We start from the raw sequence: 25193 nt of genomic DNA, 5'->3' as shown, positions 1-25193 counted from the left end.
AAAATTCTGATGAAAGAATTCAAAGAACGAAGTGAATAGGGTAATATTCTACATTAACAGTTAGGAAGAATCAATATTCTCAAGATGTCATTTCTTCCCAACTTGTTCTATAGATCAATGTAATCTCAATCAATATTCTAGCTAGTTATTTTGTGGATATTGATAAACTGATTCTAAAGTTTATATGGAGAGCAAAAAGACCCAGAATAGCCACCACAATATGGAAGAAGATTAAGTTGGAAGATTTATACTACCTAACTTTCAAAACTTACTGTAAGGCTACAGTAATCAAGGCAGTATGGTATTGGCAAAAGAATAGTCAGATAGATTGATGGAACAGAATCGGGAGCCCAGAAACAGACCCATATAAGTATAGTCAATTGATCTTTGACAAAGGAGCAAAGCCAATATAATGGAGAAAAGGTAGTCTTCTCAACAAATGGTGCTGAAACAACTGAGCACTCACATGCAAAAAAAGAAAATTAGATATAGACCTTCCACTCTTCACAAAAATTAATTCAAAAATGAATCACAGATCTAAATGTAAAATGCAAAACTATAAAATTCCTAGAAGATAATATAGGAGAAAATCTAGATGACCTTGGGTATAATAATAACTTTTTAGGTACAACATCAAAGATATAATCCATGAAGGAAATAATAAGCTAAACTTCATTAAAATTAAATATACTCTGAAAGACTGTCAAGAGAATGATAAATGAGCCACCGACTGGGGGAGAATATTTACTAAAGACATATCTGGTAAAGGACTGTTATCTAAAATATAAAAAAAAACTCTTAAAACTTAGCAATAAGAAAACCACCTGATTAAAATGTAGACAAAGATTTGAAGGTGATACCTCACCAAAGAAGATACATAGATGGCAAATAATCATATGAAAAAAGGAATTTGTTCTGTGAAGTTTGGATTTGATGAGTGGTTACACTCAGGGTCTGGATGGCCACCTGTGACCTTGAGGCCACAGGTTCCTCAACCCTGATTGCTGGCAGGATACAGAGCAACAGGAACTTTTCATTGCTGGTGGTAATGTAAAATGGTATAGCCACCTTGTTGGCTAGGTCAGTTTGGCAGTTTCTTACAAAACTAAACATGCTTTTGACATATGATCCAGCTATCATGCTTCTTGGTATTTACCCACTGGAGTTGAAGACATGTCCACACAGTTGTTTATAGCAGCTTTATTCATAATTGCCAAAATTTGGAAGCAACCAAGATGTTCTTCAATAGGTAGATGGATGAATAAACTGTGGTACATCCAGACAATGGAATATTATTTAGAGCTAAAAACAAATGAGCTGTTAAGCCATGAGAAGACATGAGGAACCTTAATTGCATATTACTAAGTGAAAGAAGCCAATCTGAAAAGGTTACATAGTGTGATTCCAACTATGTGACAATTTTACCTGGAAAAGGTAAAACTATGAAGAAAACAAACAGATCAGTAATTGTCAGGGGTTGGAGAAGGGAAGGAGGAATAGATGGAGCACAGAAGATTTCAGGGTAGTGAAAACACTGTGTAAGACACTATAATGATAGATACGTGTCATTATATATTTGTCCAAACCCATAGAATGTACTTTAAGAGTGAACCATCTGAGTCACGGCACCAAAGATAAAAAAGAAAAAAAAAAAAAAACCCTAATGTAAACTATGGACTTTGGATGATAATGTGTCAATGTAGGTTCATAAGTTGCAACAAATGTATCACTGGTGGGAGAAGTTGATAGTGAGGAAGGCTATTTACATGTAGGGGAAAGGGAGATATTAGAAATATCTACTTTCTGCTCAATTTTGATGTGAACCTAAAACCGTTCTAAAAACAAAGTCTATTATAATAAAAAAAGTGATGCTGGAACCATTGGATATCCATATTCAAAGAACAACCAAAAAACTGAACTTCAATTCTCATTGAATTATAGACCATAATATTATATGAACTATATGAATTATGGAACTATAATATTAAATTATATGAACTATATACAAAATTAACTCAAAATGTATTGAAATCTAATAAAAACTAAAACTATGAAATTTCTGAAGAAAATATATAAGAAAGTCTTTGTAATTTTGGAATAGATAAAAAGATTTCTCCTAACCATAAAAAATATTGACATATTGGACTTTATCAAAATGTAAAACTTCTGGGCTTTGTAATAGAGCATTAAAAAAGATAAGAGGCAGGGCTTAGATTGGGAGAAAATACCTACAATCTGTATACCAGAAAAAGAATTTGCATTCAGGCCAGGCGCGGTGGCTCACGCCTGTAATCCTAGCTCTCTGGGAGGCCGAGGCGGGCGGATTGCTCGAGGTCAGGAGTTCAAAACCAGCCTGAGCAAGAGCGAGACCCCGTCTCTACTATAAATAGAAAGAAATTAATTGGCCAACTAACATATATACAAAAAATTAGCCGGGCATGGTGGCGAATGCCTGTAGTCCCAGCTACTTGGGAGGCTGAGGCAGGAGGATTGCTTGAGCCAGGAGTTTGAGGTTGCTGTGAGCTAGGCTGACGCCATGGCACTCACTCTAGCCTGGGCAACAAAGTGAGACTCTGTCTCAAAAAAAAAAAAGGATTTGCATTCAGAATATACAAATAAGTCTTTAATAATTAGGCAACTAATTTTAAAATGGGCAAAAAAATTGAACATAACCTTCACAAAAGAAGACACACAAATAAGTACATGAAAAGCTGCTTAATATCCTAATTATTAGGGAAATGCAAATTTAAAAGCAATGAGAAAAAAAGCACATAAAGAGATACTACTTCGCACCCACTAAAATGTCCAAAATTAGAAAGACTCACAAAACATCAAGTATGTGTGAGGACATGGAGCAACTCTGCAGAATTCTCATACATTCCTGGTGGAAATGCCCCCCCCAAAAAAAAAAAAAAATTCCGAACAACAATTTGGCAGCTTTTTATGAGATTAAATATACACTTACTATGTGATCTACAGTTCCACCCCAAGGCATCTACTGAAAAGAAATTAAAACCTTTGTCCACACACAAACTTGTACATGAATACTCACAGCAACTTTATTTGTAATATATGAACCCCCCCGAAAAAAAATCTAAATGTCTATCAACAGATACTATGGTTAAACTAATTTTGGCATGTTCGTGCAATACCAGTCAGAAATAAAAAGGAATGAAGTATTGATATATATGATATAGATGAATCTCAAAATAATTATGCTGAATGAAAGAAGCCAGACAAAAAAGTATATATTGTGTGATTCCAATTACAAAAAATTCTAGAACATGCAAACTAATTTCAGTTGACAGGAGGCAAATCAGTGGTTTGGAGGAGGAGGGATTGCAGAGGGGTGTGAGGGACCATTTTGTAGTGATGGCTGTGTTCACATCTTGATGGTGATGACGGCTCCATGGAGGTATACATGTCAGCCTTAACATTTTGGAGCTTATTATATGTAAATTATACCTTCATAAAATCTATTTAAAAAGAGAAAAAGTTCTCATTAACCTTTTCTTCCTCTCTTAGGTCAGCATATTTCTTAGTATATTCAATATGTCTGACTCTGCACGTATTACTTTCAGATGACTCATTCCGGATTCGTAATGCCAGTAGTGTTCCAGCTTCCTTTTCTCCTAGTACACCCTTACCAAGTACCTCCCGTGGGACAGCTAACTCAGTTGATCCCAAGAGCAGTGGAAGTAAAGACATGCCACCACGGAAGGCTACCTTGTAAGTAATCAAGTGATGTCCTACTGAGTGTATTGTTCTACTGTTTTTCTCAATACACTTTCCGTCCCACTTAAATCCTTTCCAAAAAATAGAAAATGCCTATAATGAGGATATGTTACAAGTTAAAGGGGATTATTATCACGTGTGACTCTGTTATGTTAGGCATCCTCAAACTACGGCCCGCGGGCCACATGCGGATGCTTTTGCCCATTTGTTTTTTTACTTCAAAATAAGATATGTGCAGTGTGCATAGGAATTTGTTCATAGTTTTTTTTAAGCTATGGTCCAGCCCTCCAATGGTCTGAGGATCAGTGAACTGGCCCGCTGTTTAAAAAGTTTGAGGACCCCTGTGTTAGACAGTTTATATAGGATGATTTATATATGGCTAAGGCATTGTACATAACATGAGGTAATCAACAAGAAACATTTAAATGGTTCCCACTAATATCTGAGATCTATTTTTTTCTATGAAATATTTGCATTTGAGGAACTTATCTCTGAGTAGACATCCCTTTAAACATCTAGCTTAAGTATACCGTATTGAATCGTCCAGTGCTCAGAAAGATGGGTACTGATATCACTTAAATAATTACTACAGCATAGATCCCAGAGTTGTGGGTCCAATAAATTGGAGATATTTACAGACTATACTTGTGCCTTGAAGTTGTGGTTATAAAGGGCCTATATTCTCTTTCCCCCATGGTTCCTTTTTATGTATTATTTGTATCTTGTTTGATTTGTTGAAGATTGTTTCCTTTAGCTTAAACATTTGAGGGATAGTGCCATAAAAATCACCGTGATAAGAGACTATATCAAGGTATAAATGATTGAGCCAGGATGCCCACACTATAGTTACAGGTTTGCTGTTTCATTTAGGGCGCCTGAACCTTCTGATAAGAATAGATTTTAAACAAGATTTAGATTTTCTTGTAAACCTATTTCACTTAATTCATGGGCGTTTTCAAATAAAGTTTCTCAAATGCATCTTTTTGCAGAAACTCCAGGCTGGAGTCCATTTTAGGAACTTAACTATATTGTAATTTATTTCAAATTTTAATAGGCCCTTAGGTATAGACATATATGTGTGTGTGTGTGTGTGTATATATATATATATATATAAAACCAACTTCATTCAGAATTTAGAAATTTATTGAATTGAACTTAATGAATAATAGGACTATATAATACAAAAAGTAATAGTAATACAAGACAGTCATAATTAATATTATAGCTTAGTAGTCTTAATACAGATGGTACTTTTATTTACAGAGAATACTCTTTACCTATATAATTATTGCTCTACTAGTTATTCTATGGAAGTTCCATTTAAAACTCAGGAGATTAGAGGCAGGACAGGGTAATGGTCTTAGGAAAGCACTGAGCTGGAGCCTTGTGTGCCCCAGTTTCAGCAGCTGCTAAAGTGGCTGTGCACAGTTCAATTCTCACTCTGGCCCTCCTTGGGCACGTCTGTCACGTGATGGGGCTGACTCACGGTCTGCCTTCTAAGGTGCCTTCCTGTGCTGTGCTTCCTCAGCTGTGACATCCTGAGATCCTTCTCCCTATCACCCTAGACCTTCTTCCTCTCAAAAGACTGCCCTGGAATTCTTCTATTGAGGACCATATTTAGTAACATTAGAACTAATGCATTTTCTTCTTCGCTTATTTTTTTAAATGCCATAGGCATTTTTTAAAGTAAAGACCATTGAAACCTAATATATTTATGCCAGCTCTCTATTTCAGATTACTATCTTTATCTGTTCTTTCATTGTTGAGCATGTTTCCTTTTTACAGACTGAATTTTTTCTTGCTCAATATATGTAACATAAAGTTATATAATCAGTTATGTATATATAATTGGTGATTTAAAAATGAATCTAGAAACAAAGACTCTGATAACAAATCACATCAGGTTTATTTCTTCTTTTCTGATTCTGAAGGAGGAGGAATATTGGTATCCACAGCTGCTTTTTTAACATATGACTAAATATACAAGTCCATAAGTATATTTCCATATAATAGGCCTCTACTACGTACTCTCTCATGAGTGCACACTGCCATGTAGCTGGAATAGGTGATTGATATCTACAGTAGTCTTTTTTCTGTGAAATATTATCCACAGTTAAGAGCCATGCCATATCCAAATGAAAATGTATCCTTTTTATTTAAAATAAACTTATATGAAATGATTTCAGAAAGTATTATCTCAATTTTAGCTTCTCTAAAAAGTTCTATGCAATTCATTTTCTAGCTTTTCAGTGTTATAGATGACACATCTGATATTTAGCAATATTAATGTCTTAAAGTAAGTACAGGTATGTATTAACATTTTTTAAGAGCAGACAATTCATATATTTAGGCCGGTGTACTTTCTGTTATGGTTATGCAATATTTAAAATGTAGGAAAAGTGGTATGAATTAAATTGAATGCTATGTTAAGAATATACAGGATTTTTGGTAATTAAAGGTAATTCCAAGTAATCTTTAATGTGTAATTCATTTTTTCTCTTAATTAGAATTCTCATATATTAGTTTTATTCAAAGTAAATTATCTATATTTTCAAAATTTACTTTGTAAGCATTATATGAATAAAATTTTTTGTTTTATTTTCTTTTTTCCTCTTCTTCTCTCTCTCCCCCTCCCCCTTTTTCCCTTTTTCTTTCCTTCCTTCCTAAGAAAATCCAGAAAATCCAATCCTTAAATCAACTGTTTGATGAAGGAGGCAAAACAAAGGCAGCTGGAGATAATGTGATTGCCGGACAAAAGCTAAAGCAATGGCCGGGCTTTTTTTTTTTTTTTTTCAAGTTTTGTTTTTTTTCTAATTAGTGGAAAAAGAGACATAATGGCAGCTTATGTTAAACTTTCCATATGTGAAATTAGATTCCCTAGGAGTTACAATATATATTTATTGCATAATGATGTGGTTACAGAATTCCAATGTTACAGTGAAGTGTAATGAAAAACAATCTTAAGAATGTGCTTTACTGCTACAGAAGAGACAAATCTGCCTTTATTTGTGCAGGAAACCAACTATTTAATTGTTCTAGAGGTTTAACGTTGAAAAATCCTTTGAAAGTCCAAATCAGCTGAAATTGTCCTAGCTAGATAACCACTTGGAGGAGGGCTTGGAATGTAAAAAAGTTATTGAATTTTCTCACAACTCTCCGAGCCCAATTGAAGTCATACTGAAACCGTGCAAACAGCTGTCTGCGATTTTATCAGTCCTATGACTATGGTGACAATATGTTGTACCTGGATGTTCCCAAATTTAAATTTGGCAGTGAAAATTCTACAAAGATTTCTGATAACTTTGAGTTATAAATACCTTAAAAATAATAGATTGATGATTTCCTTTATTTCCTAGAAGAATTTATTTTATAAATACTTTGTTTACATTTAGATTGTATTTGTCCTTACTTAATTTAAAATGATGAATCTAGTTTGAATTAGCTGTTATTTCAAGCTATCATGCTTAAGCTATGTCAACAGCATTTATTTGTACTAATGCTAATATTTCCATCAAAATTTGCCTGTGGAACATATACAGTTCTTAATTTTAAACTTCAGTTCTTGAGATATACTGTATGAAGCTATTGTCAGCTTCTCTATTTCAAAATGCAATCAGCATATAACTATATTGATATTAGAAAATATTTGTTTTTTAAAATATATTGATGTATGGCAAAGATGATCTGATTTGCGAATGCATATGTGTGTGTGGTTACTTTTTATAATGTGAAATAATGAATAATGAATTTACTCAAAATAAAACATAGGTTAATGAGATACCTGTGTTTGTGAAAAAAGTTTTAAATACTTCCCTGCAGTTTTTATTATAAAATTAAAAAGAGTTCATTTTTAAGTAATGAATAAGAGGAACATACCAATGTCAACTATAAATTACTCAGAGGACAGTTACTCAGTGTGAAATTATTTCATGCTATTTGTTTCCCTTTTACCTTCCATATGGCCTCTTTTGGGCTATTTTTAGTGATTCTTACTATCCTTCACCAAAGGACAATCAAGTAAATGGAATTGTTCAACTACTCATTTTGTCAGCAGTTAAAATTTGGTAGGTATGAGAAACTTGCCAGTACTGGTTAAAGGAGTTCAATACATTCTTTGTGGATTTCATTTAACTATTTTAATTATGTCTGTCTCCTACTAGCATCAATAATGTGGAATTGAACATATTATTAATATGATCTGGGGAATTTGGTGCATAATAGGACATCAAAGCTGCATCAGTTTTTCCAGTACTTTGATTCACATTCAGTATTAATTCTATTATTTTAAATAAGATGAAGAATTTTAATTTATTTTTTAAATAATAAATTTAGCAGAGTTATAAACTTTTATTTTCTCATCATGCAAGTGGGAGAAATGGAAATTGATTTGACAGAGAAAAATCACTACTACCTATAAAGTTCAGGAGTGTAAAGAAGTCAATTTCTAGGCCATAAATTATCAATTAAAGTAGTTAATCAGAATTACTGTTGGAATTTTTTTTCTTTTTTTACAGAACATAATTCCTAAAATCTTTGGAATATTTCTTAAAATTATACTTTTAAGGGGCAGATATATAGCAACAGAATAAATTGGTGACAGTTATGGATATCCACACATATTTCCATTTATAGCAGAAATAAAAAAGATACCCTTGTAAAAGTTCTGTTTATAGCTTTTCAAATCAATCCTTTAATTGTATGACAAAGAATGATCTCCCTCCATCTGTACTTACAGGGAAAAAGGAACATCTCCTTTATCTTTTTTTTTAATTATTAAAACTTCCATTTTTAAGAGTAAGTTCTAGAATTTCACGTTAGCATTACAAGCAAAAAACAGGCCTGTAAAACTTAATTTTACTGCACATATGGAGACAGGGCTAAAAAGGATTTTTACTAAATAGAGGTAAAATAAGGAACATGTAGAATTTTTCTTGTACAACCTTTTACACATTTTTAAAATCATTTCTATTGTTCGACTTTCTGAGCTTGGATATTCTGGAACGATAAGTCTATTTTGCCAGGCAATTATGAGAAATTTTTTAATTGAAATGAAACAGTCTCCTCAGCTTAAGTAAGACTTTTATGATGAGGGTAAAACAAATTAGATTAATTCAATAATTTGTTCTCAGTTGTTACAGTGTGTGTGTTCATGCATGTATGCGCAGATGAGTCGTGAGTCTGTGTAGGAAGAATTTTTAGAACTTGACAAGTGTAGTGAAGGCTTATACAAGGTTAAGAGCTTTTTCCCCTCAGTTGGAAACTTTGAATTTGTGTGTGTGAGATAAATTACATTTTTCATTGGTCTACATTATTTCATCATGCATATATACTTGGGAAATCTGACACCGAGTTTCTTAGGAACTTCTTAAAGCAAATGTGGGGGAACATTGAAAAATGTTTTAAAAATAGAGAATAGGACCATTTTCTGCCTTAAAGAATAATATGGTAGATATAATTGTTACGCTACTGTTGCTTTGCAGTGTATGTGGTGGGAAAAAGGTAGGGGAGTTTGATCTTCGTGCTGTATGAATTCTTCAATAATAACCTTTTTATAACTGGATTTGGCTATATTTATTTCAGAGGGTATTGCATTCTCATACCTTTTTTCTAGATTTCATTTCTTAAAAATGGGAAATTTGACTGAACTCTCTTTTATTCCTCTTTCTACTGTTTTTTTCATAAACAAACATGACTAATTGAACACAAACAAGTCACTTAAGAATGTCACTTGGAGTTGGTCTTCTATCTTTTTCTCTTTCCAGGGCCTAGAATTGCCTGGCTCTTAATGAATACCAATCAGTGCCCTTGGAAGAATGTAGGAATGAATGAATGTCCAGATTTTAGAATGATGAATAGTCAGTCTTTAGACTATAACTATTCACATTACTCTGATTTATATTAGTAATCAAGATAACTAATTAATAAATTAATTTTAGGTATGTTTAAACATAAGATAGCAAACTGAAATCCAATTAGGCATTTAGTCAACACAGTTGACACACTTAAGTTAGTTAACTCTATTTGTGATTCTCTGAATTTACTCCTAAAATATTTTCTTGTTTCTATGACAGAAAATGACTACTTAAGAAAGTTTCAGGAGTATTTGCTGTTTTTCTTCACCTTGGGACAAAAGTTGATGCTTATATTCTGTTTAACCATGGTGGGTACCTATAAGCTGAGTGCATGCTGCCTTTTTAGCTGGACCCCATCAGATGTGTTAGATAGAAGGAAGGAAGAATGAAAAGGGCTTGAGGACTAGCCTTGGGAGAGACAGCCCTCTGACTCTGCCATTGCCACTGGCTGACCTTGGGCAAGTATTTTCCTTGCACTGAAGTGTAAGGTGTGACTTAACCTGCCAGGTGCAGGAGGCACAGTGCACACAATACTCTAAGGACACATGAAGATGTTTTACTTCTGACAGTAAAGCAGAATACAGACTTCAACTGCATTGGTAGAAAAATGAACATAATCCAGAATATATTCATCTTTATACCAATGCAGTCACATAATTTTTAATATATTTTTATGAAGTAGGGGATCCATGAAGGCAAAAGTGCTGAGGGCCAATGAAAGTCATAATGTGGCCCTGTTTCTGGGTCCCTATTTCTTTCCTTTGTAAAATGTAGGTATTGAACTGGATGATCTTTGGTTCAGCCAGTGCCTCTGCCAAGTGATTTCAGGCACCAGGGAGGAGAATAGAATGAGCAGCATCAAGGCAGATGCTGTGATCAGGACTGGTTAGAGCTATTTTATTCTAATTTTAGTCAGAAAGAAAATGGTTCCATAATAGATTAAAATAAAACACTTATTTTGCACCAGAGAGAAGAGAGAAAAGTACATGACTCAGGGAGAATGTGTACATGACTTCCTCCCAAAGGCTTTATCTTGAAATAGTGTTCTGAGCTACCGTTTTTTACAGTCCAGATATGTGAGCAACAGAGAAAGCTAAAGATATTCCACCCAGTGAGGCTTCAGCCAGATAACTAAAGATCTTAGAAACAGGCTTAAAATACCAGACAGGTTACACAAACATCTCCTTTAAAAAATGTATGAATTTAATACTTTTACAGCAGTCCCCTTTATCTACAGTTTCTCTTTCCTCAGCTTCAGTTACCTGTGGTCAACCTCAGTCTGAAAATATTAAATGGAAAATTCCAGAAGTAAACAATTCATCAGTTTAAAATTGTGTGCTGTTCTGAGTAGCATGATGAAATCTTGTGCCATCCAGCTCTGTACCACCTGGGACATGAAGCATCCCTTTATCTGTGCTTCCCGCTGGCTTGATGATCAGATCAACTTTCATGATATCACAGTGCTTCTGTTCAAGTAACCCTTATTTCATTTGGTTTTATTTTTAGCTATTGTTGTTAATCTCTTACAGTGCCTAATGTATAAATTAAACTTTATCGTAGGTGTGGTTGTGTAGAAAAAAAGATAGTATATATAGGATTTGGTACTATCCATGGTTTCAGACATCCACTGGGGGCCTGGGAACAGACCCCCACAGATAAGGGGGACAGTTGTGTTTATCTGAGAGCTGCCTAAACTAGCCGAGGACAAAGGAGATGCTCTTCTGCCATGTCGTGCCAGGATCCCGTGTGGGTTCAGGTACCTCAGATTCAGCGTTGACTGTAGCACTAAGTCCCTGTGCATGCCATGGATCATTGGAGAGTGAGATTCACCACCCTGCTCACAAATGAAAGCATCCCAGAGGTTTCTTCATGCACCATCAAATGGCTGGTCCACTTGGACATGGGTACCATGGAATGAGCAATAATTTCTGGCAGAGTTCCTGCCACTGCCTCAGTTTCTTTTTCATCTACTTCAGTCACTGCTCTATGTAAAGCCTGGCAAAGGAAGTAATGTGGAAGACCATTTATTTGGCAGTGGAGGAGGAATTTAATTGAGCCCCTTGAAATTCTTCACAATGGTCCTACCCACAAGGCCGTGCTTCTGGGATTTAGTGGCACGAGGCCCATCTACATTAAGAAGGATGGTCTGGGCTTGCACCCAGGACTGCCACAGGAGTCTAAAAGATACCAGGAGACCTCAGGGGAATCCTGTCTGCAATATTGTGGAATATGTGAAATTCATTCTGGGCATGGATTTAGGGACTCTCTGGCCAGCCAATTCATGCACACATGTCAAATAAATATTTATTGAGTATATACTCTATGCTACTGATTCCTGGGCTGAGCTGGTACTCCTAACAAGTTTTCAAGCTGCTTGGATCATTTAAGGACCTTGACTTTCCTTCTGGCAGGCAAGGTGGGGGCTTGGTGGTTAGTCTTCTGTAGAAGCTTCCCAGCACTGGTGCTGCTCTGAGGCATTTCCTGGGGCAAGCCCAGGGGTCCCTGAAGCCTTCCTGAACTCTGGCTGCCTCTATTCCAGCTGTCTGCTGTGTCTGGGAGGTCGTTTTGTCCAGGAACCAAATGTGACATGAGTGATGTATCTATATATTTACTGTATTATAGGAGTAACATCAGTGTAATAAATACCCAGCAACTCTCTAATTTCCTGGAGTGAAAATTGACTCTCCAGAGAAGAGGGGAATATTCAATGGTTTACAATTTAAACTTCATGAGGATGCTTTGTAAAACAGCAGCCTATTTCTTCAATTTTTTTATGTGTTCACAGCAGAAACTCTTTCAGGTACTGGTCTGCAGGACTGTTAGTTTTAATTGTTTTACCTTCCCTGAGATGGTGAGGCCTGATCACAGGCCAAGGTCACCCTATTGGGTCCACTTAAGTGGATGTCATTTTTAATCTCTCTTGGAATTGAAAATGGTCATTGTATGGGAAAATATTAACCAAACCCCATAGCTAAAGGAGAATAGTGAGATGTAGCTGCCATTTGGAAATGTGTGGAACATTTTTATAACAATGACTGGGGATTACTACTGGCATTAGTGAACATGGGTCAGGAATGCTGACCAAGTTCCCTGCCATGCACAGAACTGCTCTGGACAACAGACAATTATTCTCCTCCAGACCACGAATACTTCCATTGAGAAAACTGATTAGCTCAAAGGATTCTATCTGGGAGGTGACTAAACTTGTTCTTAGTAGTTTTAAAGATAGAACTAGGACCAAAAACTATGAGTTAGGGAGAAGTTACAGGTCAATATATTAAAAAATAAACGATTTTAGCCATCTGTGGACTGGGCTACTTTTCATAGAAGTGGTGAGTTCCCTGTCACTAGAAGCATTGAGAGAGAAGAGAGAGATTGATTGGAGGGCTGCTTTGTAGGGAATTATAGGGGGGATTTCCACAAGGAATGGGAAATTGGGCTAGATGATGTCTCAGGGTTTCTTTCATCCTAAAGGTGGTGTAATTTCATGGACTTTTCAAGTTATATTCAACATAGATGATGAATCTGTAAGGTAGTTTCATTTCAGGGGCAAATTTCTCCTTGATCATTAGGAGATCAGAGGGAGAAAATTCTACTTAAGAGAAATTAGTTGAAAATATGTTATAATAAAGTAGCTTAAAATTCTTAAAACATCCAACTTGAGTGGTATTTCAAGTCTTTGGAATTTAAATCAAATTTTCTACTACAACTAGGTATTTTATCAAAGTTTAAATGGTTTATAAAAATATTTTGTTTGTTTTGATGACATTTTGTACTTAGAGTTAGGCTCTAGTGAAAGACCCTGGTTTACTTTGGCTTCTTGAAGACTCTTGCAGTAGCTGAGAGCTCACTAAGGCCGGCCCTGGGTGAGAAAATTCTTCTGATTCTCCTCTGTTTAAGCAGCTCTTGCATCTCATATTCTCCATTTAGCTTAACCTTTGGAAAGAAAACTTTCATTTTTCTGTGGTACCAGTGCAGGCAATGATAAAATGTAGACAAAGCCATAGTCTATGCACACTAAAAAGGTCACACTTTCCTTTTTTCCCTCTTCCAAGATTATTTCCATCAATGAGTCTTTTGTAATGGTCTATCTCAGGGAAAATTTCTGCCTTATCAAATATTATTTCAGCTTTAGTGAACTGGTTTTATTTCTCAGCCAATGACTCATCCCACGTTCTCTTTAGCAAGGAATGCCTATGTGCCCATTTCCCTGTGTGTTTTTTTGTTTTGTTTTTTTAGAGACAGAGTCTCACTCTCTCACCCAGGCTAGAGTGCTGTGGCATCGGCCTATCTCACAGCAACCTCAAACTCTTGGACTCAAGCGATCCTCCTGCCTCAGCCTCCCAAGTAGCTGGGACTACAGACACATGCCACCATGCCCGGCTAATTTTTTCTATATATTTTTAGTTGTCCAATTAATTTCTTTCTATTTTTCATAGAGACAGGGTCTCACTCTTGCTCAGGCTGATTTCGAACTCCTGACCTTGAGCGATCCACCCGCCTCGGCCTCCCAGAGTGCTAGGATTACAGGTGTGAGCCACCACACCCAGCCTTCCCTGTGTTTTAAAAACAACCCAAATTAATCCAATAGCTGCTTCTAGCAGTCCCACAGACTCCTGGGTGGTGGCTGTCTTCATTGCCGAGATTCTACAGCTCCTAGTGCTTCCAGGAGGATTCTCCAGGGGTCTGGGATGGCCAGGGAGGGGCAAAGAGCACTTTCAACACTCTACCCATCTTTAGCTAGAGAAACTCTGATAGTATCTATTTTATATATTGGAGTTCTCCTTTGAAAATATGCTGTTTGGAAAAATGAGTTCTGTGGCTCCAAAAAAACGTGTGAAAACTATTAATTGATACTAAACTAGTCTTAAAGAATTTCCAATTTTGCAGGATTGTTCAGAGGAATAATATATATTAAGTACCCAGAACAATGGTGTTATAGTAGGGGCTTAAATGTTAATTCCCACATGGTCACTATATCTCCCTCATTCTCTCCCAGTTGCAGATTGGTCCAGACTCTCAGACTGGAATATAATTGAAGACATGATTTATCTGGAAGGTTAATTTATAAATTTATTTATTCAACAAACATTTTTTGAGGGCTTTTTAGGTTTGAGGTTCTTTGCTTCAAAAAAAAAAAATCTAAAGATTTGAAGAAACAGGAAAGAAGAATGATGAAGATGAAACCAGGGATCTTTAGCTGTACTCAACTCTGTGTCAAATTTTAGGTTGATAAGCTTCAGAAGGCATGGCTGTGGTATTCTTACAGCTGTCTTCCCTGTACCCCAGTAGGTGGACTGATCTGTTGGACAAATGAGAGCCTACTCTGTGCTTCCAACTTTCTCCCTCTGCACAGCCCCCTCCGTAGGCAAGCTCATCCTGTCTCATGGTTCTCAATTCTGGTTATATGCTAATAAGTCTTAAATTTATATTAATATCTCCAGCCTGGCCCTGGCCCTAGACTCCAGATCCAGCTGCCTTCTTGACATCTCCACTTAGATTTCTAATAGATATTTCTGATCTGAATGTTTAAGACTGAACTTTTGAAGCTACTCCCAGACCTGTTCCTTCCACATTCTTCCCATTTCAGTACATGGGAAATGCATCCTTCCAGTTGCTAAGGCCAAAAACTTTGCAATCACCCTTGACTCCCCTCTCTCCCTCTCTCTCACCCACGTATTAGCGAATCCTGCCAACTCTTGCAGAATCTAACACTTTTAATCACTTCCACTGCCACCACCGTAGTCCAGGCAGCAGCATTTCCATTTGGATTATTTGTATGTTAATTCCATACCCTGATATCCTGCAAAATTCTTTTATTGTTTGGGTTTGCGTTATCATTTGATTTGCAGGTTTATTTTTCTATATGGACTTCGGTATCATCTTGTTTAGTTATATAATTATGCAATATTTTACCATGTCATCTGCAAATAGAGATAGTTGTACTTTATTTTATTCCAATTCTTATGCCTCTGTTCTCTTTTATCTAATTGCATTGTTTAATACCCCCAGTACAGTGTGAAATGGTAGTGGATTTAACAAGCAGCCTTGTCTTACTCTTGTCTTAGTGGAAATGCATTTAGAGTTTTCCTATTAAATAAGATGCTAGTTTTAGGAATCAGGTGTGTGTGTGTGTGTGTGTGTGTGTGTCTTAGAAAGGTATAAATATGTACTTATATTTAAGCAATTATCCTTAAATTCCAGTTTCTCAAGGTACATTCCATGTCTCTCTCTTTTAATCTGATTATTTAGTTATTTGTTTCATTGTTACGGTTTTTGGCCTGAACCAGGGAGAGGAAGCCTCATTCTCCTGAAGTGTCTCTCTAGCACCCTCTACTGACGAAGTTAACATGCTTGGCTGACAAAGCAAAATTACTGAAAAGGTCCAGAACCATTTTTGCAAAGCAGCAAGAAAGGGAGGATTTGGAGCTGAGAAGCAGTAAGTTGACAACTAACATACCAAAATGCATTGGCATTATTTTTGCTTTAGTCAGTTATTTTAAAGATATTTTATATTTTTTAACCCATATTTACCCTATCCAATAGGTCCAAGTTTCCATCTGGAATCCTCTTCTTTTTGCCTAAAGAATTACTTTTTAAAATTCTTGAGTGAAGGTGATAAATTTTCTCAGCTTTTATTTGTCTGAAAAAAAAATCTTTACTTTGCCTTTATTTTTGAAGGATTGTTTTTGCTTTTTTTTCTTTTGGGGAGGTATTATGATATTCCCCTCCTCCCCAACTTTAAAGGTGTCATACCATTGTGTTATAGGTTTTATGAATTCTTCTTTTTTAACTTTCTATTTAGACTTCAAACTTAACAAAAATTTGCAAAAACAGTGGCGTTTCCACATACCCTTCATCCAGGTCTTACTAATATGAACATATCACACAACCACAGAACAATGGTCAAGACCAGGGAAATGCAGTGATATTATAATATATGAATATTATTCCATCTTTTTCAGTTGTCCCACCAATGTTCTTTTTCTGGTCCAGAATCCAATTCAGGAACCCACGTTGCACCTGGTTGTCACATCTCTTCCTTCCCCTTCCATCATCTGGGACAGCGCCTCAGATTGTCTTTCTTGACTAGGACCTTAGGAGAATGCCAGCTAGATGGTTTATAGAATCTCTTTGCATTTGGATTTGTGTGATGTTTCCTCACGTCAACCTCAGGCTGGTACTTTGGGCACACATACTGCAGAAGTAATGTGCCCGTCCGGGTGTATCACATCAGCTGGCTGGCACAATTTCTGATGAGAACCCAGTCCTTTTCTTTATCTTTGTGCCTTACATGTAATGTGTCTTTTTAAAATTTTTCTGGCTGTTTTTAAGATTTTCTCTTTATCCTTGGTTTTAAGCAGTTTGATTATGTTGTGCCTTGGCTTGTGGTTTTTTGCATTTCTATTTGTTGAATTTATTGGACCTGTGTGCTTATAGTTTCCATCATGGTTGGAAAAGAACTAGTTATTATTTCTTCAAATATTTTTCTGTCTCCTGCACCTCCCCCCTCCTGGGGTTCCAATTGCATGTACTGATATAATGGTGAAGGCTTGGATCACGTGTGGTTTTATTTGTACTACTGTTGATTTTATAGCTTGTTGGAAGGATGTGTAAGAAATTCATATTCATATGGCTACCATTATTCTAGGGTCAACCAGAACTTCATTTTGGTTTTTTTAAGAATTGACTTATAGAAGAAATTAACTCTTGGAGTATAATAATATGAATGGCAATAATTTTGGCAGTTTGTCATTTGTCTTTGAAATTTGATTAGTCTTTAAACAATTTTTATGCAGTTGAATGTATCAATATTTTCTTTAATGCCTTCTGGATTTTTAGCATTCTTAGATACGTCTTTCTCATTATGAAGTTATTTTTAAACACTCATCTACTTATTTCATGATTTTAATTTTTATATTTAAATCTTTGATCTATCTGGAATTGATCTTGGTATAAGGATGAGAATAATTCCAACTCTACTTTGTTTTTCAGCTGGCTGGCCTGGTTGTCCTCAAACATTTTTAATAAGTATTTTAACATGATTTGTTTTCCCCATTGATTTGAAATGCTACTTCTGATTTATTTGAAATTTCCCATAATAAATAAAAGAGCAGGCTCTGAAATAAATGTGTATATATGCACATATATAGTGATTCAACTGGCTGGAGTTAGGGGAGAGGAAATTTATGAACTCTGTGTGGTTTGGCTTATAAAAACTTAATGCGAAAACCACACCAAACAAAACTCAACAAAACAAATCCAAAACCCACCAGAGTGTTACTAGTGCCTCGAGCGGAGGATCACGCTGGTTTAGGGGGAGGGCAACTACCTCTAGATGGCCCGACCTGAGCTTTTTCCCAGGGTTTTGCCTCAGTGTGTGTTGCTTTTATAATAAGAAAAGAAAACTAATGAATGTTAGAACTGATCCTACACATCGGATAAGTCTCCTTCCATCTTTCTGGAGTGCGACTCCACTCTTCACCCACAGCAGGCTTCGAGTGGAGCCCAGAAATGCCCTCCCCACACTCCCCCTCCTCCTCCAGGAACCTTAGAAAGAGCAGCACGAGCTCTAGCATCCCACCTCCTGGAGACCTGGCTGGGATTTTGTCTCAGGCCAGTCACGTTCTGAAGCCTTGCTGTTTCCCACATGTCCCTGCACCGCCCTGACCCTTAAGATCCAGCATAAATCCAAGGTGCCACATCCATCTGCTCTTGTCAGGGAAGAGAGGTGGGTCTGTTGGCTGGGGATTTGCTCCTCCTGTGGTGGTACCAGGTGTTATGGACTGAATGTTTGTGTCCCTCCAAAATTGCTATGTTGAAATCCTCACTGCCAAGGTGATGGTCTTAAGAGGTGGGGGCCTCTGGGAGGTGATCAGGTCAAGAGGGTAGAGCTCTCATGAGTGGGATTACTACCCTCATAAAAGGGACCCCAGAGAGCTCTTTCTGTTCTCTCTGCCACTTGAAGGTACAGCAAAAAGTCAGACATCTCTGAACCAGGAAGCAGGCCCTCATGAGAACCTGACAAGCCTGGCACCCTGATCTCAGGCTTCCAGCCTCCAGAACTGAGTATAAATTTCTGTTGCCTGTGAGCCACCCGGACTATAGTACTTTGTTATGGCAGCTGGAACAGACCGAGACCAGGCTTGGCAGTTTATAACTGTGCAACCGTCAGTGTCCCCAGGCCTTTTCCCTTCATCCACACTTGTCATCAGAGTCACAGTGACATTTATTGCAAGACATCTAAAGGTACAGACAACTCTGGTTGGATGGAGGAGAAGTTGGAGAAGATTGGAGGAAATCATCCACCCTCCAAAGCATTTCCGTGGGGTTCCTCATACCCAAAGTCAGATAGTGCCATGGCTCCTGGCGGGCATTCTCCTAGGTCGGGTTCACAACTTTGCCCAGGAAAAGGCTGCTCCATGTGAAGTGGTCAAAGATCAAGATGAGGAAGGGCTTGTTGAAACGGATGGTGAGAGGCTCAGACGTCAGGTTCAGGGTGAGCCCAGTGGAGGCAGCTGCCTGCACACCCTTCTCATTGAGCTGCAACACAGCCTTATGGACCACCTGTTAGATCAGACCAGAGACAGGTAGCGAGCACCTGCTACGTGCAAGTGCTTTCCAGGCCTCATTGCCTGGATTCCTCCCACCCTCAGCTTTGAGTAGGTGAAGCTGAGGCTCTGAGAAGGTCATGTGCAGGCTCCTCAGCTGAGCGGCAGCCCCAGGACAACAGCCCAGGTCTGTCCACCTCCAGAATCTGGCCACACCCATGCTTCCTCCCTGTACAAAGGGAGGCTGGGCCCGTCATGCAGAGATTAGGGTCTCATGGCTTGAACTGGGCTTCAATATCCATATTGGGTGCTTCTTACTGGGTCCTGGGCTGACAGAGACCTTGCTCCCTTTCTACTCTGCTAGGTAAATACCTGGGTTCAGTTTCTGCAAAGTACTTATGCCTGATCTGTTTGGGAAAACTGAAGCAGAATCTAAAATGTAAATGACCATTAACACATCCCTCGTGATCAAAATTAGAAGAAATTCTTAGATCAGCCATATATTTGACTAGCTTGTATTGAAAGTCTTTGGTGGATCATAACCCGGATAGTTAAACAACAGGTGAAGTTTAGTGAGTTCACAGCACCCCAAGGGGTGGGAACTCTAACTGACTCTGCTTTACAGCAAGGACTCTGAGACTCTGAGCAGCTCTGTACGTAGGCACCCATGGGGGAGCTGGGATCTTCCGACCATTGCAGTATGTCTTGAGAATATGAGATTTTGGATCAACAGACCCGAGGTCAAATGTCAGACTGACTTACTAGCTCTGTGTATCCTCCCTGAGCCAGAGATTCCTCCTCTGAGAAATTGGGGCAATACCTGCCCTGTAAGGAGGTAGCTGTAGTGACTCAAGCCACTCACCCAGCAAGCATTTTACTGAGCACATAACTGTGTGCAGGTACTGTGGTGGCCACAAAGCCCCAGTGCTTTGAGTGCAGGGGCCACATCTGAGTAATGCAGGCGTGCTCAGAGCCTCGCATGATTTGGGGCAGTTAGTAGATGTTCAATAATTATTTTCTGAATAGATAAATCACAGAACAATGAAGCCAAAGAGTAAAGACAGTGACTGTAATTGGGTAGAAGGCTCCATCTGACCCCAGTTAGGCGTTTGCCACTTTCCCTGTTTCTTTTTACCAGGGACACCATGACAACTCCGTTTTCTGTAGGGCCCCTCTGCATGGTCTGGTGGGACAGGCAGATGCCTAGGCCATTGCCCTCCCTTGTTGGAGACCCTACATTTTCTCACTGAGCCTTTATTTACCCCATTGTGGAACAAGGGCTTGGCCCAGACCTGGTATTCTCAGCCTGGGACCTAGAGGCCCATTCATGAATGAGCTCAGTGTTGCTGATTATTATTTTTATTGTGAATTTTGGAGGGAAATAAAGGTGGGCTCCCAAGACACTTACCTTAGATAACTTTAGCTGGGCCTCCTGAGTGATGCCGGAGAAATTTGCCTGGTTGGAGAACACGTCTGCAATGCCCATGTCTGCTAGCACGCTCTGCAGGTCGTAGGCTCCGGAGATGTAGACCTTCGGGACATACAGGTCCACCTGGCTGCTCGGGGTAAACAGATGGGGTTAGACATTCCAGAGCAGCACCTGCTCTCCCCACCAGACTGCCATTTCCTCATGTGATTCCTCCAGCTCCTGCCTCCTAGCTGACCTACTCCTTGGGGACAGGACAAGGGGCAGGCCTCTGCTCCCACCACACAGCTTCCTCTTTGGGCCCCTGAATTGCTCATTCTTTTTTTCTCAGCAATTCCTTTGAGCCAGTTCCACCTGTGACATAGCTGGACCACTAAGCACTTAAGACAATGGTCCCTAAAGAAGTCCTCTTGGTGCCCAGAGCATGCCCCCTTGCAGCAGAGGAGGGAGGGAGCAGTAGTGTGGCCTTTGCCAAGTCCAGCCTCCCCCCACCCCCGGTCTGTGCTCATGTCCTCATCCATGCGAGAAGGTAGATGAGCCCAGGTTCTCCCAGCCCTGGGTGCTAAAGCTCTGGTTCTATAATAACTCGATGATTTGGCTGGCAGTTTCCACTGGGTGAGGCAGTGGGGTTTCTAGAAAGGTAAGTGGTATCATGGTGGGGGTGGCATGGACATCCACATTTTTTGACATATCAAGGCATTTGTTTTATTTTTAAATTTCTTCCCTTGCTCCCTAGAGGGAGAGAAGTTGTCTGAACCCTGAAACTGAGGGCAGCAGTGGAGGTGCTCAGGCCCTGGCAGGAGGGAGGGAAGGCAGAGACCCTCTTCACTGAGCAAAAGCAGCCTCAGGCGAGGCCTGGAGCCCTCAGGCACCGGCCAGCCGGCCAGTGTGAATTCTAAGTTGTCCCTTTGAAATGCATTGAGGAGGGACCTAGGGCGAGTGGGCGTGTGCCGCCTCCTCCAGACTGGGAAGTAGTGACCGCCAGACATGGGAGAGAGGCGCCTCCCAAAGCCCGGCCTGTGTTCTTTACCTTCTCTGCCCCTTCTCATCGGCACACACACAGCCCTAGGGAGTTGGAATCAACATCTTCAATTTCCAAACTGAGAACTTAGGCTGAGGCATCCCCCCAAAGTCACACAACTGGGGAGCAGCAGAAATGAAGACACCAGGACCAGCGTGCCACCTGCCACCTGCGGCATCATGTCCGCAGCTCTCTGAGGGCGTGGCCAGGGGGCTTCAAGGCACGGATTGCTGTTGATGTTGTTCACATTGAAGTGTTTTCCTGAAGAGGTTATTTTTGGTGTGAAGAGAAAGGTTATCCTTCACCCCATTTTCAGTGGGATAGGGTCTGGAGTTTGCATCTCAGGCGTTATCACCAGCTGGTGGTGTGACACCTAAGTCACAGGTTCCCTTCGGGGCAGGGGCAGGGTGGGGATGGGAAGAGCTGAAACGGCAAAGAGCTGCATCATGTGAACACAGGTTCACACCCATGCATATGCACGTGCGTGTGTGCACACGCTCTCAAGGGTGGGTGCAGACGGTTCCAGAACTGTGTCCCCGACATGGTTATAGGGGATCTCACTGAAGCACAGGGCTGACTGCAACGCTCTTCCCTGTGGGAGGGAAGTCAAACTCCCAGACACTTCTATGGGTACCACAGAAATGGATGAACCTTTCTAGAAGCATCCAGCAGTGAACAGCTCTCTGACAGTATAATTCAAGATAAAAACAACCTGAAACCATAAACCACAAAACATGCATATATAATAAAGTAGAGGAGGTTCTTCCTGGATCTTCTACTGCAGAGTTCTTGGAGCACACAGTTCACCTAGGCCAGTTTGTCTCCTTCGTTGCTGCAGGCCCTGCTTTGCTGGTGCTCCGGGCACAGATCCCCTGACTTGGTTGGGGCCATTTCTTCTTCATGGCTGCTCTGGGGTCACGTCCCACTGGCTGAATGTCCCCTCAGGCTCAAGGCAGTTCGAGGAAAAAGCAATCTGCTGTGCAGCCCCTCTCCACTCCCCGGACGGAGTCAGGAGCTCCTGCCCCCCCCAGACTGCAGCATTTCACATCTCTCTCTTTTTCTCCCTCCCTCTGCCTCTCTCTCAGACAGAACTTACATGACTGTGCTACTACTAATTCCACCAGAATCTGTTTTCTGCTCTACCGTGCATTTTCTTTGAGGTCTCTATTTTGTCCATTCACCACTCCATCCGTGTGTTTGGCCTAATGCGAGCCACATAGCAGGTGCTTCCGTGTGTGTGTGTGTGTGTGTGTGTGTGTGTGTATCAAATGAATGAATGAATAAATGAAAGGCTGCCTGGCCCTCCAGTCTTCCTGAGCTATTCCAGATCCAAGTGCCCACTCCCTCCCCTGCATCTCCTCTGCCCTTTCAGTCTGCAGCAGCCCACCTGCCCCTGGGGTCTATATTGGCTGGCATTTTCTGATTCTTGGGCACAGACAGAACTTGACTCTCCGAGAGGGGGACCATGTTCTCAAGAACACTTCCCTTCTCCTCCAAGGTGAGGAGCATGGCTGGGCACATGCATGACAATAATTTCAGTTGCCCTTTAGCTAAGAGGTGCCTGGGGGAAAATGAATTCACTTGCTCATTCATTCATTCATTCATTCACTCACAGCCTCAGCTGATCTTCCCTGAGAGCTGACCCTGCACCAGCCCCCCTTGCTTGGGCCAAGGTTGCAGGCAACTCTCCTCCTGGCCACCAGCTAATCAGTATATACATCCCTCTCTTTTTTTCTTAATCATTACCTGTGTATATCCTCACTTTCTTATTTAATGATAGAAGATGAGTTAGATCCCCTGGGCGACTGAGCAACCATTCATAGGTCTTGCATTGGTTCCATGATGGATACAGAGGTCATTTTCATGGGATTTTAATGGGGTCTCCCAGGAGTCTTTAGCAGGCCTTGGTTTCAAGCAAGCAAGATAAAATTGGTAAGTGGGAAGCTGTGTGGTTCATGAGCTCACTTAAAAAAATGATGCAAAAATATAATACAGAGGGTAGCTCTAAACCTCATGGGGAGAGAGATCCTCAGTTTGTGGAATGCCCCAAAGTATCTCAGTGTTGACTGACAGTTTGATAAGTGTGACCTCTGGGTCAGAGAACCTCACAGCCTTTGAAGACCCAGAAGACAGGAAAAGTGAGCCCTGAAGGGTGAGTCAGGGGAAAGAAGGATGCCAGGTGCACCCTCTTTCCACCTGCCCCACATTCTGGGAACAGGTGCGTTACAGAAATCAGCACGATGGCCAGAGGGCTTACCCAGTGGTCAGGGACGTGGACCACCTCTGAATCGTGTCCCGGCTCAGTGCAGTGATGACCATGTCCATCTTCCCCTCCTCGGGAAGGATGAAGAAGACGGTCCCGTTGCCCACATAGTCCAGCTGTACCACCTGGCAGGGGAGCTCTGAGTCACGCAGGTAGTTGATGGCGCTAGACTGGAACATCATGGGCACCTTCACCACGGTCGTCTCATTCACGTAGAAGTTCTCCTCCCAGGTGCTTTCTGGGTCAAAGGGCTGTGCCCATGTGCCTGGGAAGGGCAGGAGAGAAGATAGGAGACAGGTCTGTAGGGCAGAGGGAAACAGAACTTGGGGTGGCCTCAGGGACAGCCAAAGAGTGTGACAGAGCAGCCTCCTGCATGCCCAGAATGTCCCCACTTGAGCCTTGAGAGTTTTCTGGTAAGATGTGAAAATTCCCAGGGGTTTAAAGCCTGTTCCATCCTTTACCTCTCAGAATGGGCGGGGCATTAGCTCTGCTTCAATGGGCGGGGGATTAGCTCTGCTGAGAGTGGCTTCTAAATACAGAGAGGGGCAAGACCAAGAGAGGGGTGGTCCTTGGATCTGGGGTAGGATTCACCTGAATCAGACCTTGCCTCGGCACCCCAACCTGGAGCCAGTCCGGCTTTGAGGCTCTGGAAGTCGTGCTGGGCCTCAAGCCTTGAACTCAACGTCCCTGGGGCCAGGGTTGGGTAACTTAAGGGAATGGGCCATCCATTCCATCTCTACCCAACAGCTGGCTGGCCAGGTCAGCGGTACCCAGGCCCCTGCAGGAGGCTCCTGCCCCACCGTGTGGTCCCTCCTTCTCACCCACATTTCCCAAATGCAGAGTCAGAGCGAGAAGACTCCCTCAGGCACAGACTCCCACCCAGGCGGACCTCAGATCCCTGTCCCATCCCCCACAATGCTGTCATCCAGCCTGTTGGTTTGCCTGGGGATGGGGACCTCACCACCTTCACAGCGGGATCTGGCAGTACAGGGAAGCCCTGAGGGGAGGAGAATTGCTCCTTACACTGAGCCAAGCCTGCTCCATTACCTGGCACCTGTGGGGCCTCTTCTGTCCTGAGCTTATTCCAAACAATCCTGAGTCACACGGGCTTAGTCTCACAGGGCATCCTCTGCTCTGGGTCACGGCTCCCAGCCTTGACCGGATGACTGAGTTCCCTGCGTCCAGCAGGCCTCAGGTGTCCCAGCTGCCCCTGACTGCAGGCCCCGAAGTCCTTGTGAGGTCACCATTTCCTAGCTGGGGCTGCTTAACCACTTCGGTACAAGCGTCAACTATAGTCGACACCAACAGATGAACTCGCACAGCCGAGCGTCGACTTTAGCCAACA

General features: G+C 40.6%; 2 protein-coding genes across 5 annotated transcripts in view; one reads left to right on the top strand and one right to left on the bottom strand.

Annotated features, from left to right (window-relative positions):
- The window catches only part of PPP4R4 (protein phosphatase 4 regulatory subunit 4), a 110457-nt gene extending 91652 nt beyond the window's left edge, over positions 1–18805 (top strand). For 2 of the 4 annotated variants that reach the window (XR_012919676.1, XR_012919678.1), the window contains 3 exons: positions 3582–3729; positions 6404–7799; positions 9807–18805. Coding sequence is in view for 1 of the 4 variants with exons in the window: in XM_012738628.2 (XP_012594082.1) it covers positions 3582–3729; positions 6404–6428 (173 nt within the window). In the remaining 3 variants the exon portion in view is untranslated. Of the gene's footprint in view, positions 1–3581; positions 3730–6403; positions 9009–9806 lie in introns of those variants that run through there. The other 2 variants (XR_012919677.1, XM_012738628.2) reach the window with 2 other exon arrangements.
- The window catches only part of LOC105856768 (corticosteroid-binding globulin), a 17699-nt gene continuing 11304 nt past the window's right edge, over positions 18799–25193 (bottom strand). Inside the window, exons 3-5 of the mRNA XM_012738630.3 lie at positions 23843–24113; positions 20547–20694; positions 18799–19154 (exon numbers count right to left, since the gene is read on the bottom strand). Of these exons, the coding sequence (XP_012594084.2) occupies positions 18969–19154; positions 20547–20694; positions 23843–24113 (605 nt within the window). The 3' untranslated portion in view covers positions 18799–18968. The remainder of the gene's footprint in view (positions 19155–20546; positions 20695–23842; positions 24114–25193) is intronic.

The sequence above is a fragment of the Microcebus murinus genome, chromosome 6, assembly GCF_040939455.1.
Source record: "Microcebus murinus isolate Inina chromosome 6, M.murinus_Inina_mat1.0, whole genome shotgun sequence".
Taxonomy (NCBI): Eukaryota; Metazoa; Chordata; class Mammalia; order Primates; family Cheirogaleidae; genus Microcebus; species Microcebus murinus.
Note: the sequence above shows the minus strand (reverse complement) of the source record. Positions and strands in the feature narration are given on the sequence as shown.